At 51.3% G+C, this 15,422-nt stretch overlaps 1 protein-coding gene across 7 annotated transcripts in view; it reads right to left on the bottom strand.

Moving 5' to 3' along the window:
• Nucleotides 1-15,422, bottom strand: part of CCDC180 (coiled-coil domain containing 180) — a 68,352-nt gene that overhangs the window by 46,213 nt on the left and 6,717 nt on the right. For all 7 annotated transcript variants that reach the window (XM_082694920.1, XM_082694926.1, XM_082694924.1 and 4 more), the window contains 10 exons: nucleotides 15,146-15,241; nucleotides 13,727-13,917; nucleotides 10,776-10,864; nucleotides 9,646-9,758; nucleotides 8,714-8,842; nucleotides 8,502-8,612; nucleotides 8,283-8,378; nucleotides 5,886-6,049; nucleotides 4,385-4,504; nucleotides 962-1,041 (listed from right to left, as the gene is read on the bottom strand). In XM_082694920.1, coding sequence (XP_082551046.1) covers nucleotides 962-1,041; nucleotides 4,385-4,504; nucleotides 5,886-6,049; nucleotides 8,283-8,378; nucleotides 8,502-8,612; nucleotides 8,714-8,842; nucleotides 9,646-9,758; nucleotides 10,776-10,864; nucleotides 13,727-13,917; nucleotides 15,146-15,214 — 1,162 coding nt within the window. In that variant the 5' untranslated portion in view covers nucleotides 15,215-15,241. The remainder of the gene's footprint in view (nucleotides 1-961; nucleotides 1,042-4,384; nucleotides 4,505-5,885; nucleotides 6,050-8,282; nucleotides 8,379-8,501; nucleotides 8,613-8,713; nucleotides 8,843-9,645; nucleotides 9,759-10,775; nucleotides 10,865-13,726; nucleotides 13,918-15,145; nucleotides 15,242-15,422) is intronic.

Raw genomic sequence — 15,422 nt, 5'->3', positions numbered from 1 at the left:
ATTTTCTATGAATGGCTAGATAGTAGATACTGCCAGCTTTGCCAGTCATAGAGTCTCTGTTGCAGTTACTCTTCCTTTTTTTTTTTTTTTTTTTTTTTTTTTAGAACTTACTGATTTGAAAGAGAGAACTAGAGCACAAGCAGGGAAGGGGGAATGGGCAGATCCCAGGACTCTGGGATCACGACCTGAGCCGAAAGCAGACACTTAACCATCTGAGCCTCCCAGGTGCCCTGCAACTATTCGCTTCTGCTGCTGTAGAGCAGAGGCAGCCAGAGACAATATGGAAACAAACGGGCAGGGCTGTGTTCCAATGAAACTTACTTGCAAACAAGCAGGGGCCCATGGGTGGGAGTTTGAGGACCCTTGATATAGAGCATTTCTAAACATTACCATTTATTATTGAGTCTCTCTTGTAAGCCAGGCATTGAACTATGGACGACTGGACTGTAGGATGTGATTCCCACAACAACCCCACAAGGTAGGTACCTTTATTGCTCCTCTTGAGATCCCTATTTTACAGAGGAGCAGTTCAAGGCCAAGAGAGGCTGCACCTTCCCCAAGGTCACACAGCTGGAACAGCACAGAGCTGGGGGTCAAACCCAAGTCTCTCTGACTACATGACCACATGCTTGGTATCTCCTATGCCCAGGGCCTGGTCCCCAAGCTGTCCTCACAGGAGGTCATCAGAGCCATCCCTCTGGCTTCCTGCTGGTTAAGGGATCAGAGTGTGGCTGGCATGGCTGCCAATGGGGAAGAGACCAGGAAGCTGTGGGCTCTACCATGCAAGGTTTGGGAGATTTTATGTGAACCCTCAGAGCTCATGCTTGCATCTGCATTCTCTCCCTCCTCTAGGGGGATGTGCCCCACTCCTGCGTTTATGACGGGCTCTCACCTAAATGACTGGCTACTACTTGAACGGGTTCTGAAGAGACCCAGGTGGCATCCCATAGATCTCACTCACCAAGGTGCTTATTGAGGGAGTTGAGAGAAGAATGCCATTCAGTCAGCTGAGCTTTGCTGTAATTGGGGGGTAGAAGGTCACTGGGGAAGGAACATAGGACAAGTAAGCCATGCTTGTATAGAACGTTCACTTACCAGAACTGGTAGCATCTTCAGGCACGTGGCCCCAGTATTATGTGGTATCTATATTAATATCAAAGAAATAGTTGGCTTGTTGGGGACTTCCTGGTACCAAAAATATAACTCATAAGAGGTCTATTAATATTACCAAGTCTGTTACTTAGAAAATAAAACCAAGGACATCCGAGTGGCTCAGTTGGTTAAGTCCCTAACTCCTTATTTCACCTCAAGTCATGATTTCGGGGTCATGAGATGGAGCTAGTGTGGAGTCTGCTTAATATTCTCTCTCTCCCTCTCCCCACCCGCTCCCCACCCACTCCCCACCCTGTGCACATGTGCGCTCTCGCTCTCCCTCCACCCCCTCCCCAAAAAAAAAGAAAAGAAGAAGAAGCAGGAGGAGGAAGAAAAGAAACTAAATTTCCTTAATAGAAAAAAAAAAAAAAAAAGGCTTACATGACTGGACAAAGGAAGCCTACTTGCCTACTTCTACAAACCGAATTCAAGATAACAATATAAATGCATACAAAGTTTATGCATTAAGACATGCTTAACAGTAGTGTTTATAAGCACTCAAAAAATCATAAACAAACTTCATATCCAACAACTGGATTCTGTCTAAATAAAGCACTGTGCATTCTCTTCTGAAGTCACTGAAGATCATGTGGCAGATTGAAAAACTGGCCAATATCCTTAGCTGCTCCCCTCCATCTATTTCTCCACCCCTGGGCTGGGCCAGGCCACGTGACTTTCTTTAGCCAATGAGGCCTTAGCAAATGAGACCATGAGGTGGAAAAGCTTGTGTTCTCCCCTTTCTCTCTCCTGTTGCAGGTATCTCTGCCTCTGCTACCAGAGAAGCCTCAGCTGTTCCAGTCCAGGCTCCAGACATGGGAGTGAGGCCATTCTAGACCATCTAGCCTCAGCCCGGCCAGCCCAGACCAGGGAAACATCCTGTGGGAAACGATCCACAGAATGGTGAGAAACAGCTTATTGCTTTAAGCCACTAAATTTGGAGTGGTGTTTAACAGTATGGAAAGATACATACAACGAGGACCCTATACCGTATCGTCCAAACCAGGACATCTTTGACAATGAAGAGAGGGAGTCTATTAATAATTATACTAGGACAAGATGTGTAACCCAGGATGACCGTGGGCTCCCTACTTATGGTGGGATGGTAAAGAGCAAAAGATAAGTCCGAGACTTGCACAGCATAATCTCAAGTCTAAACATTATACTAAGAGCAGTACTGTGTCCCAGATTGGATCCTGGGACAGAAAAAGGACAGTGGCAGAAAACTGGTGAAATCTGAAATCATCTGGTGTCTAGTTAATGGGAATGCGTGAGTTAATTTCTGTTTTGTATTTAAGATAATGATAGTAGGGGAAACTGGGTAAGGGGTCTACAGGAATTCTGTGCACTATCTTTTTAAGTTATCTGTAAGTCTAACATCACTCCAAAATAAAAATTGAATTAAAAAATATTTTAAAATTATATGCACATATGCTTATCAGATCCAAGAAAATCCACGGAAATACTCCTAGGATTTTGGAAAACTCTCTCTTGGGAGCCCTGGGAATCTTATCAAGACCCCCCAGCTTTGCGACATCAGAGCCCACAAGCCTGCAGAGGGCCTCTGCATGAGCAGAGAAATAAGGTCCAGGCCTCTGGGGTTTCAGGAGTAAGGCCTGGAGCTATGGGAGGATGGGGTATGGAATCCCATATGAGGTAGCTCCTCGAGACAGCTCCTTGGGCTTGATGAGAAGGCACCCTACCTTCCCAGCAGGGGCCAGAAGCACCAGGAAATGCATTTTCCCCCCTGTCTTTGGCCCTGTCTCTCCCTTCACTCGGGCAGGTAGCCAGCCTATGTGTTCACAGCCTATGTGCGGGATATGGCAGGGTGGAAAGAACAGCAGCCTGGAAATCTTTCTGGATCTTGTCTCAAAATCTAAGTTTTCCGGGGAGCCTAGAGCACTGGGGAGGGGAAACCTTGGTGGGAGAGGGCTGAGAGCCCAGGGGAGGGGAGCTGGGCTGGCAGCTGAGACCTGAGGACCCGGGGCTTTCTTCTCACCCAACAGAAGGGGGCTGGGGACAGGGGCGGGCAGAGGGGACGGCTGCCTCGCAGGGGCAGCCTGGGTCCTCCTTCCTGGTGGAAGGCTGGGGAGCAGCTAAGACCCAGATACCAGGAGAAAAACAGCTCCGTGGGTGTGAGGCCACAGGGGCGCAGAGTAGCCTCAAGATTCCTGTAGCCAGCTGTCTAGAGGTGAGGGCAGCTGCCCCAGGGCAACTGGGTGGATCAAACACAGAGGAACAGACCCCTTTACATGGCTTCCCATGGGGAATCATGGCTTCACCTCAATAGCTACAACCTCAAGAAAGACCCGAGTTTGGCCTGGTTTCATAAACAGGGACTCAGTCAGAAAAAGTAGAGTTACAGAAAACAAGAAAAGCGCTTTATCTTGTGCGAAGATTTTTATCCACCTTGTTCATTTTGCACCAGCATGGAAAAGTGTCGGCCTGGGGAGACTGGGTGGGGTTCTAATTGTCACTGACACAGGAGGAGAACTTTGAGGAGAACTTTGGCTCTGTGGTGGGGAGATAAGCACGGCTCCTGCGCAGGGGTGGGAGGGACCAAGGCACACAGGAAGAGGAGGAACGTCTCCCAGCACATGAAGTACCTCCACATCAGGACCACACAGGCTCCGTCCTGCTGCTGAGACGGGATGCTACAGGATCCCCAGGCAGTGGGCTTCCAGGGTCTAGCACATTCACTGTGTGCCTCACCAAACAGCTTATTATGGGGTCAGAGCTGGGTGAGCCCAGGGCTGAGGGGTGCAGCCCTGGACTCTGACAGGTTCCCCGTCAGGAGCAAGGGCAGCAAGCCTCTTCACGGACCTCAGGCTCCAGCCTCAGACGCTCCCACTCACCCTCCAAACTGCGAGGCTGATGGAGCCATCTGCTCCCCACCAGCTCTCAGGAGAAAGTCCAGCCCCTGAACCTGCCCCCTCCCCACCACACTCAGCCTGCCCACCACTACCCCCCGCCCCCGCCACTGCTTCCTTCCAAGTTTTTTGGCACAGTCACACTAAACTTGTCTCCCCAGCAAATACATCCTGTTCTCTGTTGCCTTTGGGGCTGGAATGCCCCCAGAACATGGGCCCAGGCGGCCAACACAGGACTAGGTTAGAAAGAAATGGCCTGGCTTGGGGGATGCTCCAGGAGAATGGTCAATGCAGAGGACTGTGCCTGCCTCCCCCACGGCACCCCTCACTGGAGCCCCGCCACCTCCCCACCCCCCGCAGCATACCAGATGGTGCAGAGATGCTCCAGCCGCTTTTGCTGCAGGGCTTTCTGGTCCTTCAGCATGCTCTCCATCTCCTTCTTCACACCTGGAGGAGCCTGGATCCTCTCACTGGCCATGAACTCACTGGGGATCCAGATGCATTGGTACCATGGAGAGGAGGGGCAGGGCAGAAGGAGAGAGGGAATGAGACCTGTGGTGAGAACATTCTGAATCTAAGTACCCTGACACCCTTCAGCTGCTTCTTCCCCACTGAGGGCCTCTGGGACAATGATGAAAGGAGGGAGGGTGGAAGGCGAGAGAGAAGAACTAGAGGGCCACCAGGGAGATCCCAGCACTAAGAGCATGTGACCAGCAGGCACGGATCTAGGTGTGGGTTCTGACTGTTGCCTGCCAGCTCTGTGACCTTGGGCAAGTCCCTCCCCTCCTCTGAATCTGTTTCCTTTTCTGTAATAGACCTTATAAAGAGTACCTTCCTTGCCTGACACTTACAAGGACCCAGTAAGATAATGCAAGCAAAGCCCCTCAGACCATGCCTGGCTCAGGGGAAATGCCCCATAAATGTTAGCTCTTGTCATCACTGTTGATGATTATTGACATCTGTAACAATCTCCAGGCCCAGGCCCAGACGACTCACTTTCCATATAGCATCTCGATCATTACTCAAACCCTAACTCTGGCCCATCATCATGTCTGCTTTGTGTAAGGAGACAAAGGCTCTGAGACATTCAAGTGTTTGATCAAGGTCACAGGGAAAGTACAGATGGATCCAGGTCTCAGTACTCCTCCCTGGTGTCAGACTCTGGCGATCTCCAACGGGAAATTCAGGTGTACAGATGGGCCCCCAGCTGTAGATGCACCATGCAGGCGGACAGACAGACATCCTTTGGCATCCTCGGACGTCTTGGCCCAACAAGCAAAAAAAAGCCTTGTTTGTTGGCCAGAAGCCTCAGGATCCTTGTGTCCCTATCAACGAAAGGGCCACCTGGCGGCAGAAGCCTGGAGATGGGCCCTCTCCCTCCCTCCCTGAGGTGAAACTTGATACCAGAGGGCAGGAAGTACCAAAGCCTGAGGGACCCTCATTCTCCCCAGCCCAGTAAAACAGGGTTATGTGTAGCAGTAGTGTGGAAATTGGGCAGATAATCAGACGGATGTTTTCAAACAATTTGTACCGGGCTCTGAAAATGCTTATGTGATCATGTTTATGGAGAAAATTAAGATACATAAGCGACATATGCAGTGTGGGTCTAAAAAAGCTTGGGAGGAAATACACCAAAATATCAGCTGTGCTTCTCCCCGTGCTAAGATTAGTGGTGATTTTTAATTTCTTCTTTCTCCTTTGATCTACTGAGACTTGAAAAGAAAAGAAGCACTTATTTTCCACCCCAGAAGAACAGCAGGACTCTGGAGTCCCGACAGAAAAGGGAGGGCGAGGGCCACAGGCCTACTGTGCCGGCCTCCCAGGGGGACTACAGAGGGGCTGCAGGCAGGGCAGGCAGCCACGGACCTGAAACTCTGCACCAGGGCCTGCTTCTTGAGATCCTTCCAGGCGTCCAGCAGGTTCTGCCAGCGGCGGTGGCTGTGGAGCTCCTGCTGCAGTGTGGCCTCCGAGAGGTTGATGAACAGCTGGGCGATGGCCCTCCGGTTGCCCAGCAGGGCTTGGTTTATAACCTGTGATATAGGCAGGCAGGCTCTGCATGAGGTGGGGGCTCTCCAGGCTCAGAACAAGGCTCAGTTGGAGAGGGATGATGGGAAGAGGAGTCAGGTGAGCGGCAGGCTGAGGGCCTGGGGCCCAGCAAGGCCAAGGAGGACAGTGACAGCATCCGAAGGGCACTGAGGGGCCACTGGGCACTCAACAAAGTTGCCTAGGGCTGAGCAGCCATGGACAGGGACAGGTGCCTTTCCCGGAAGGCTTACCTATGAACCCTGACTTAACTATGTACCCTCAACCCAACCCCAAGACCATATCAGATTGTCGAAGAAGCTGATTTTAGGTCACCAGAGATCAGCACTCTCATAGGCTCTTAGTGTTTAATTATTTTGCTTTGTTTTTAATAAATTTGTTCCAAAAGCAGAGCGCTTGTGCCAACAGGGATCAGTCACATATGGTTATGATGAGAATGAAGACCCAATTACCAGATGAGGCCAGATCTAGAACATTCGTCCCCAGTCCTCCCAGTGAACCTCCCCTGGGCATTCTTGGTAAGGCAGCGGGGACAATTCTTCATTGTGTGGCACTGTTCTGCTACTTAGTAGCCTGCCCCCTTTATGAGAGCAGTCTCCCTCATGCCCCCAAGGGGTGCGACAGCCAAGTGTCTCCTCAGCTGCCCAAAGCTCTCACGGGAGGCGCCTCCCTGGGGCAAGGGTGGAAATCTGCCGAACTCAACGGGTAGAAATTCTAGTAATAATTTTCACCAGAACCTGAGGTTTGTTGCCAGCTAGACTTCCTAGCTGGGGAACACTGGCAGGTTTTTCCTCAACCTCCAATTCTGCAGCCATAATCTGAAGATAATGCTATTGGCAGCAGAGGGATTTTGTGAAATTACATGAGATAAAAGCACATGGAGTCAGGAGCAAGGGCAACTATCCTAATGAGTAAAGTAAGTGTGTGGAAGCAAACAATGAAACATTCCCGGGACGCTGCTAACTCTAACCCCCACCCCCACCCCACAACAGATCAAATGGATAAAAGTTAGGGACTCCTACTTATTTCAAATGACCGAGGCCACTGCTGAGGCATCTTTGACCCCCCCCCCCAACAAGCATTGGTATTTAAGGATCATGACCCCCATTTTATGGACAGGGAGTTCCAGGTGCTAGAGCAGAGTGATGTTGGGAGCTTGCGCGTCTGGGCGGCGGAGAGGGAGGTCTGTGCCTGCTCCCTGTCTGTGGTTCGTCCGGGACTCCCACACACTGCTGGGAGGTCCCGCTTTCTGCACAGGGCCTAGAAGCCCATGCAGGCAAAACGTGCCCCTGAGTAGCCAGAGGAAGCAGCAACATGGACGGACACAGAGCGTGCAGTGCTAAGTGAAATAAGACAGACAGAGAAAGACAAATATAGGATTTGACTCATGTCAAACTGAAGAAACAAAACAAACAAACAAACAAAAAAGACAAAAAAAACCCAGACTCCATATAGAGAACTGGTGGTCACCGAAGGGGAGGTGGGGGGGAGGGATGGGTGAAACAGGTGAAGGGTATCAAGAGCACACTTGTCGTGAGGAGCACTGAGTAATGTACGGGTGTGTTGGGTCACTGTACCATACACCTGAGACTCCCAGAGCACTGCAATGTTACTTATTCTGGAAGAAAATACCTATGTACATACACAAGCGTGCTTCCGCATGACGAAGGAGTCAGGCTTAACTCTGACTTTGGAGGCATTATGAACAACCTTGAATTTCTTGTTTTCTACACCCAAAGAAAGCAGCTGGACAAGGGTGGGATGTGGACAGAGCTAGGAGGCAGGCATGGTTTAACAACAGACACTGAGAGCCAGCAGGAAGGCAGATAAGAACCACCAGAAAAACAGTGCAGGCTGGGGTCACTTAGGAGGGCACAGACCACCCAGAGAGCAGGACAGCTCATCCTCTAGCACTTACGACACTGCAAAAGGGAAGCTAAGACTGGGCCCAGACCTGCTCGGAAAACTATCAGTGCCCAAACCAGTGACCCTGTGCTAGGTCACTGGGATTCAGACAGCAGGGTTGGGTGCCATGTACTTTAGAAAGATTTCTATTGAAAATATTTAACCAAAACCCTGGTTCTGAACCCAAGTGACCAACCCGAGTTCCCTGGAAATGTGACCTACAAGAAAACCTCTGTTCCTGAGACACCAGGCTTGGGGCATCCTCAGGTCCCGCTCCACCTCTGGGCCAACCCCCTGCACGTGCAGACCACTCACCATGGCCTCCTTGTTTATCAGCCTGTACACGTCAGGTTGCGTGAGGTAGGAAGTCTTCTCTATGATTTCTGCATACTTCTTCAGCACGCTTTTGAGCTAGAAACAACAAGGTGCCATTGTTAGCAACTGTCTTCTCTTGGAGCCCTAAAAAGACACAGACGAGGCATCATAAATCCCACAGGTGGAAATCGCTACGAGCCCACATGCAGGCCAACTCACTTTATCTGCTCGAGAGAACTCAGCCTTATACAGGGCCTCATCCAGCTCCTTGATCCCCTGCTTCTGGAACTGGAACTTCTCAGCCATCAGATCCCACAGCTCCAGCAGGGTCTAGACCAAGAAGCCTGGGTCAGGCTGGGAGGACAGACAGGCTGGAGGGAGGGAGCAGGACCCGGGTGGGGGGGCCTGGCTACAGGGGAACCCCTCCCTACTTCAAAGGTGTAGTCTTCGAGGTTGGTGTTGCTTTCCACCTTCTTGAAGAGTTGGTTGATGTCTTCAGCTGACTCAGCCAGCTTTTTCATAAGAAGCATTCCTGGCTCCAAAATGAAAGGTTCCATTTCCTAAAACAGGTCAGTAGGGCCACCACGGCTGTGGGGTCAATGCTCCAGAGAGCCCGGCCCTCCCCAACCCCCACCCCCCTGGCGGGGGAAGTGCCAACTGTGGTCCTGCCTCAAAACTGATAATCATTCTCTAGACCTAAGGGGCTAGGATTTACGAGTCCGTTCACAGCCAGAGTACAAGGGCCAGCGCCATTTATTCGGTCACAGGCCTTGTGCCAGGTGCTCTACTCTAGGCTGAGCCCTCGTCCTCATCCTTGGACTCTCGTGCTCCTCATCACAGCCCCTGGAGTAGGTGCTGACATCAGGCCTGGCCCATGGCTGGGAGTCGACAAATAGTCATTAAAGAAGTGCCCAGTGCAAGAATCCCGAGTTTACTTCTGACGAGGAAACAGGCTCAGTTGTGCTGTATGACCAAAGCCACAGAGCCACAGGCGAAAGTAGAGCTCGCGGACAGCTGGGACAGATGGGTGAAGGGACAGCGGGCAGGGGGTGGGAAGACCAGCAGCCCCTGCCCCTCCCTCCCCGCCCCCGGCAGGACTGAGCAGGGAGCTCAAGGGCTGGGCTTTGGCCTCAGCTCTGGAGTCCAGTTCCCACCTGGCCCCTTACGTGCCAAGTCAGGCAAGACTTTCTGGGCCTCACCTGCAGACTAGGAGAAACAACGGCACCCGACTTAGCTGTGCACGTGCCGAGCACTCACCATCAGCCACTCAGACATGGCTATTCAGATTCCGTCTACACTACCGGAGAGCCACTCAGGACCCCTGAGTTGGGAGTGGGGGAGGAGGGTGGGGGAGGACTCTCACCAGCCCAATCTGGGCGATTTCCTTCTTAAAGTTGCCCAGGGCACTCTCGTAGTCCCGCCTGTGGGAGTCCATTCCCTTGGTGCCCAAGGTGGGGGTGCAGGGCCTCTCGGGAACTGGGGGAGAACAATGGAGGTGAGGAGGCGGCCCTCAGAGCTTCGAAGCGAGGGGAGAGTGCCCAATAGAAGTCAACAAGGCAGAAAGTGCCTCGGTTCAGGAGATGGACCCCCAAACCAAACCACAGGGTCAGAGGCTTAAGGAAAACCAGAAAAGACAAAGGTGATGCCTAAGTGCTGTAAGGACTGAAGTTTTCATCCACTGTTAAATGCCACAAAAAGTTTCCAAATGGGACGTATAGAACGGGACCAGTTATGTTTGTTAAAATGTTTTATGGAAGCACAGATGTACACTAGTAAGAGTAACCCACACTTACATAGCACTTACCCCTTCCAAGCATTGTTCTAACTCAACTACCACTCCTGAAGACGCCAAGAGGCAGTCGTATTTTATTAGTCCCATTTACGTAAAAAGTGAGGAAGGTCAGGCATGGGCGGTAAGGAACAAACACAGGCAGTGGCTGAGCAGGGGTTTGGCTGCGGACCATCTGCTATAGGCTCTGCGTGCCTGCCCTGTGCTAGGCTGTCCCCTGAGTCTATGGGGGAACCTAGACACCGGACGCCCCATGTGGTTTCATGAGGGGGGGCATTCTCAGGAGGAGGCAGTGCTATTGCAAAGGGAGAGTTTTTACTTTCTGCTTATCTCCTTCCTTTGTTTTTCTACCGTAAGCATATATTAGGGGGTGTCTAAGTTTGAACCCCACGTTGGGTGTAGAGATTACTTACAGTGAGCATGTATTATTTTTTTAATCATGAAGAAAAAGACCCCTCCTCGATAGTATGAAGGAAGACAAGGTAGACTGAAATCCTCTCTTGAAATTGCAGTAAAGCCAGCCCGTTACCAACTGATTTTCATCGGGACATGCCGAGTGTGCATAGCCCCTCACCCCCTCGTCCCCTCCCCAGCCCCCTGTATTGAGGAGAAGGCCCAGGGGAGGAGGCTGAGGGGAGGAGGTTGAGGGAAGGAGGCCGAGGGTAGAAAGCTGAGCCTGCCCTTGTGGTTGGACAGAAGCTCACCAATGGTGTCCATGAGGCCCCGGACCTCTCTGGCAGCAATGGTGCTCTCACTTTCTTCAGCCTTTTTCTTCTTGATTATTTCCTTTTCCCTGAGGCACAAACAGAGAAAACAGTAAACCCTCAGCCCCCTCCCCCATACCAAGGCATCTCTGGCACTCAAGGGAGTCCTCAGAGACACCGTGGGCATCAGCGATAACCCAGGCTCACCCCATCCCCGACAGCCCTGAGGCCGTGCTAGTCTCCCAATGGACATCTGCAGCCAGCAGGCACCATGGTCCCCAGACAAGAAATCAGGGACATGGGGCACCTGGGTGGCTCAGTTGGTTAAATGTCTGCCTTTGGCTTAGTCATGATCCCCGAGTCTGGCTCAGTGGACAGCCTGCTTCTTCTTCTGCCCCTCACCCTGCTCATGCATTCTCTCTCTCTCAAATAAATAAAATCTTAAAGAAAAAAAAGAAATCGGGGTCTGCTTCTGCTCTGGCTGCAAACCAAGTGTGAGTAGTAGGCAAGAGCCACTTCTACACGGGGACACTGTGGACCATAAAGGGCGTGACCAGCCCGGGAAAGGGCGTGACCAGCCCAGGCTGGTGCTAAGCATTCAGCATTTGCTCCTTCGCCAACCCATCCTATGAGGCATTTGTGGGGAAAGGGGATTAGAGAAGCCACTGTATGAAGCAGGGCTGAGACTCCCAGACCTACAGGTATGAAGCCAAGGTCCATAGTCTGTGGGGTTTGGGTGTGGGAGGAGAAAGCTGAGACCCCAGGACAAACTATCTCAGTAGGGAGGAGGAGGGTGGCTGAGGAGGACCTTAGCTTTGGAATAAAATCCCCGAATGCACTGTCCACAGGACAAAGCAGCACAGAAATGCAACATATCTCAATGACACCTGCCATTCCTCAGGGCCCCCACATGTGTGGTGGTTTCTAGTCGTTTCTCACGCAGTCCTCACTGCAACCTTACCAGCAAGGAACACTGCAGAACCAGGGCTGGCCCTGCAGACGTGGGTCTTTCAACCTCGTCGACCAGATGCCCGTGGGAGCCCAGGTGCTCTGACTACAGGAATGCTGATGGCTCTGGCTTCTCAGCCACTTGACCCAAGGAATCGTTTTATGCTGGTGCTGATCTATCCCTACCTTGGGCTCCCCTTCCACTCACCAGAGGCCCTCCCTTGGGTGAAGGAACACACAAATTGGCTGGCTTTGCCTGGCTGAATTTTCAAGAAGGGGACAAAGCTGGCAGAGAGACGCCAATGCTGAGTTAATGACCCTAGTCATCGGAGGCCGGCAGATCCTGGCAGGTTACAAAGACATCTTTCTTCCTGCCCAGGCCATAGGGAGTTGTCCTCTGGATCTGCATTCAGGGCAGAGCTGGCTTTGTGTCCATCCCAGGAAGCAAGCACAGCACAATGCCAGCAACCTCCATGAGAAGTGCCTTTCCTAAAACACTGTCCTGTGGGGGCTAAGAGCTCCTGACTACTCTGGTTATTGGAATAATGGGTGGTCCTAGGCTAAACCTCAGAAGGCACAAGGACTCTCAGGTCAGCTCAGAGGGGGCTTAGACCCTGCAGGAGTCATAGGCAGGCTCCAAGATCATCCTCCTGGGAAGTAGGGGTAGCATCAACAGGGCCCTGCCATCTGTGCCTCTGGACCCCTGCACAGGGCATCAGCACTGACTCCCAGCCTGGGCTTGGGCATCTAGTGGGTTTGCCCCTCTGGAGGTAGTTAAGGGTGCTGAGGGTCAGAAGCTGCAGGAGATTTCCCTGGGAAAAGTCAAAGGTAGGTCGGGGCAGAGACTGTTACCCAGCATCGGGTCCATCTCCACCCCAAGGCAGGTGAAAGAGAAAACAAGGGCAGGTCAAGAAAGACTGACTTCCCCTTCAGGGTCCCAGGCCTAAGAAGGGTCTGTGACTTGTGCCAGCTTGCAGCACGAAGGGAAGGTCAGCTCCTGCTACATTCTCCCCAGCACCCCAGTGAGGTAGATGCAGCCTCTCCATTTCCTTTTCTCTCCTTCTCTCCTGCTTGAGGAGTCTGAGCTCAGGGAGCTGAAATGCCATGCTCAGGAATCTCAAGTTCAACTTCTAAGCATGGAGGTTCAAAAGGAGCTCCCTGACTCCCGGCCCCAATACCATATGCGCCCATCTCAGGAAGTGGCGCCTCGACCGTCCACGTAAGCACTCAAGCCACAGACCCAGCACTCTCAGGAGCCTTCTCCTCCCATCCAATCCACTACCTCATCTGGGGGGTTCTGCTTCCAAAATAGACGTGAAGTCCGCTACTCTCTGGCCCACAGCCCCATCAGGCTTCTAGCGATGGCGGCAGCCTCCTCCCTGGCCTCCCAGCCTCTGGGCTGGCCTCCCACACTGTGCCCACAGCAGCCAGAAGACCTTCAGAAGGCAGGTCAGTTGCTGACTTCAGCAGGCTCAAATCCGAACTGTGGTGCAGGCTCTCCTAGCCTCCTCTCCCACCCCTCTGCCCCAGGCCCATGGACTTCTTAGGTCTTCTGGAGAGAACCAAGCCCTTCCCGCCTCAGAGCCTTGCCCCATGCCTCCCTCCCCTCATCCTCTGGTCTCAGCTGAGGCCTCTCCTCAGGCGCTTTCCTCACTTCTGCACCACTGCTTGTCCTCTGGGTCAGAGTCTTCCTACCTTTGGGGGAACTTGCTTATTTTTACTATCAGGCCTCAAGTTCCAGGAGGGCGGGCTCCCAAACCCAATACCTGGCCCTAAGTGCTCAATCAATCAATCATTCCTGACAAGGGGGTGGGGGACAGGAGGAAGCAGAAGGGACAGAGCAGCACACAGACCTGCAAAGTACCTCTTTCAGAGGAGGTACCTGGGACTCCATTCCTACCAGGCACTCGTCTAGTGTGAAGATCTTTCTGAATTTTCAAATACTCTGACCACCCCCCCACACACACAGTGTGTGGTGGTGCGGTGTGGACCGCAGGACCTACCTGTAGAGAACAGGGTTTTCTGTGACCCAGTCATTGGGTAAGCTGTGTGCCCATTTCCGCTGCCGGAAAGACATCATCTCTCCTTCAGGAATATCCATCTTCTTCATCAAGGGCTTCCTGCCACTCTTGGGGGTCATAGACCGTTCCAAGGCATGCTTCCTGGAGGCTGCTAGAGAGCGGACCAGCTGCGCCTGAGGCCACAAAAGATCCCAGTGGTGGGTCAGAGCAGTCAGTTCCCAGCACTCTAGCCTGACCCCACAGTCTTGTAAGGTTACTTGCCTTGCCAAGTGACCAAGGGGAACTTGCCAGCAGGAAGGCACTTTGCTGGGGGACCTTCAACCCCAGAGTACGAACCAAATGCTCCCCCAAAACATTGAGTTGTCTAGAAACGTCTCTCTTAAGAAATTTCAATGAGGGCTAAGATGCTTATTAACACAGCATCCTTAATCATAAGGAATTAGAAAAATGGGACTGTCCAGTGATAGGGACTGGCTGAGTAAACTTGGTATGTCCCTTCAGTGGACTGTTAGGCATTTATTAAGAATTTATTAAGAATCAGACTTACAAAGGACTTCTTATGGCACAGGGAAATGCTTATGAAAGACCATAGAACATATCAATTAAAAGCCTAAATTAAAAATTATAACCAAAATTAAATATGATCTCAAAATTTTAAACTTACAGAAAGATGACCCAGAGAACATGTGCTAACTGTTAAGAAATGGTGTGTTGCTTCCAGGAGCGGGATCATGTGAGTCACTTGATTCTTTGGTTTCCTTACACTTGTATAATTTCCAAGCCTTCTACAGAGAGCATTATTTAGGGCTCAAAGTAAAAATCCCTTTTAAATAAGCAGTACAGTAAGATATTGTTCTTGTCTGTGCAGTTTTTATAGACAACAAGGCAATTCAAGCAACCTATCAAGAGGTTGTCAAGAGGGTGTTGCTTTAATACAGGATGGGAGGTCGGAGATGAACAACTAGGCAGCCTCTCAACATGAGAGGCTGAAGTACATGAATGCCCCTTAACCTGGGGAAGGTCTACGTGATACTACTAACAGGGAAAAAGCAGGTTTCAAGACACTGGTATAGAATCAAACCCATTTTTACATAGAAAAAACTAGAAATCCTTTTGTGCATAGAAAAAGGTCCCAAGATATTCATTGGTTAATTCTGGCTATTTCTGAATAATTTAAGTTTAAATTAAATTTAATTTAATTAAAATCTTAATGTAAATTTTTTAATTTTCAAGAACAGATATTCTAATTTTGTATTCCTATGTTTTAAGAACCAATAAGAATTATTTTTAAATCGAAGCTATTTCAAAACCTTATTTCATTGAATTCCCAGGCAAAAAAGCCTTCAGAGGGAGGGAAGCTTGGGGAGGAGAGGGAAGGGGGTGACAGAGGGACCGACCTACCTCAGCCTCGAAGATCTGCTGGTAGAGTTTCCCGCTGGGAACCTGGGTCACCTTCCCCACTGAGGACATCTTGGCTTGACCGCTGGCTGAACGCCCCTGTTGGGAATTCATAGTCCGGGAATCCTGTCTGGGGTTCGGTCTCCACTCCCACTGAGGTTGAGAAACTGACGCCCCCACCTCCAGGACAAGTCCTCCGCCTAGGACAAGGCCCACCCAAGCAACCCACGCTACTGCTCTGAGAGAAAGCCTAGGGTCCCTCTCAGACATCAGGGTTTTC

The sequence above is a fragment of the Mustela nivalis genome (assembly GCF_964662115.1).
Source record: "Mustela nivalis genome assembly, chromosome: 13".
Taxonomy (NCBI): domain Eukaryota; kingdom Metazoa; phylum Chordata; class Mammalia; order Carnivora; family Mustelidae; genus Mustela; species Mustela nivalis.
The sequence above is the reverse complement of the archived record's forward strand: the minus strand, read 5'-3'. Positions and strand labels throughout refer to the sequence as shown.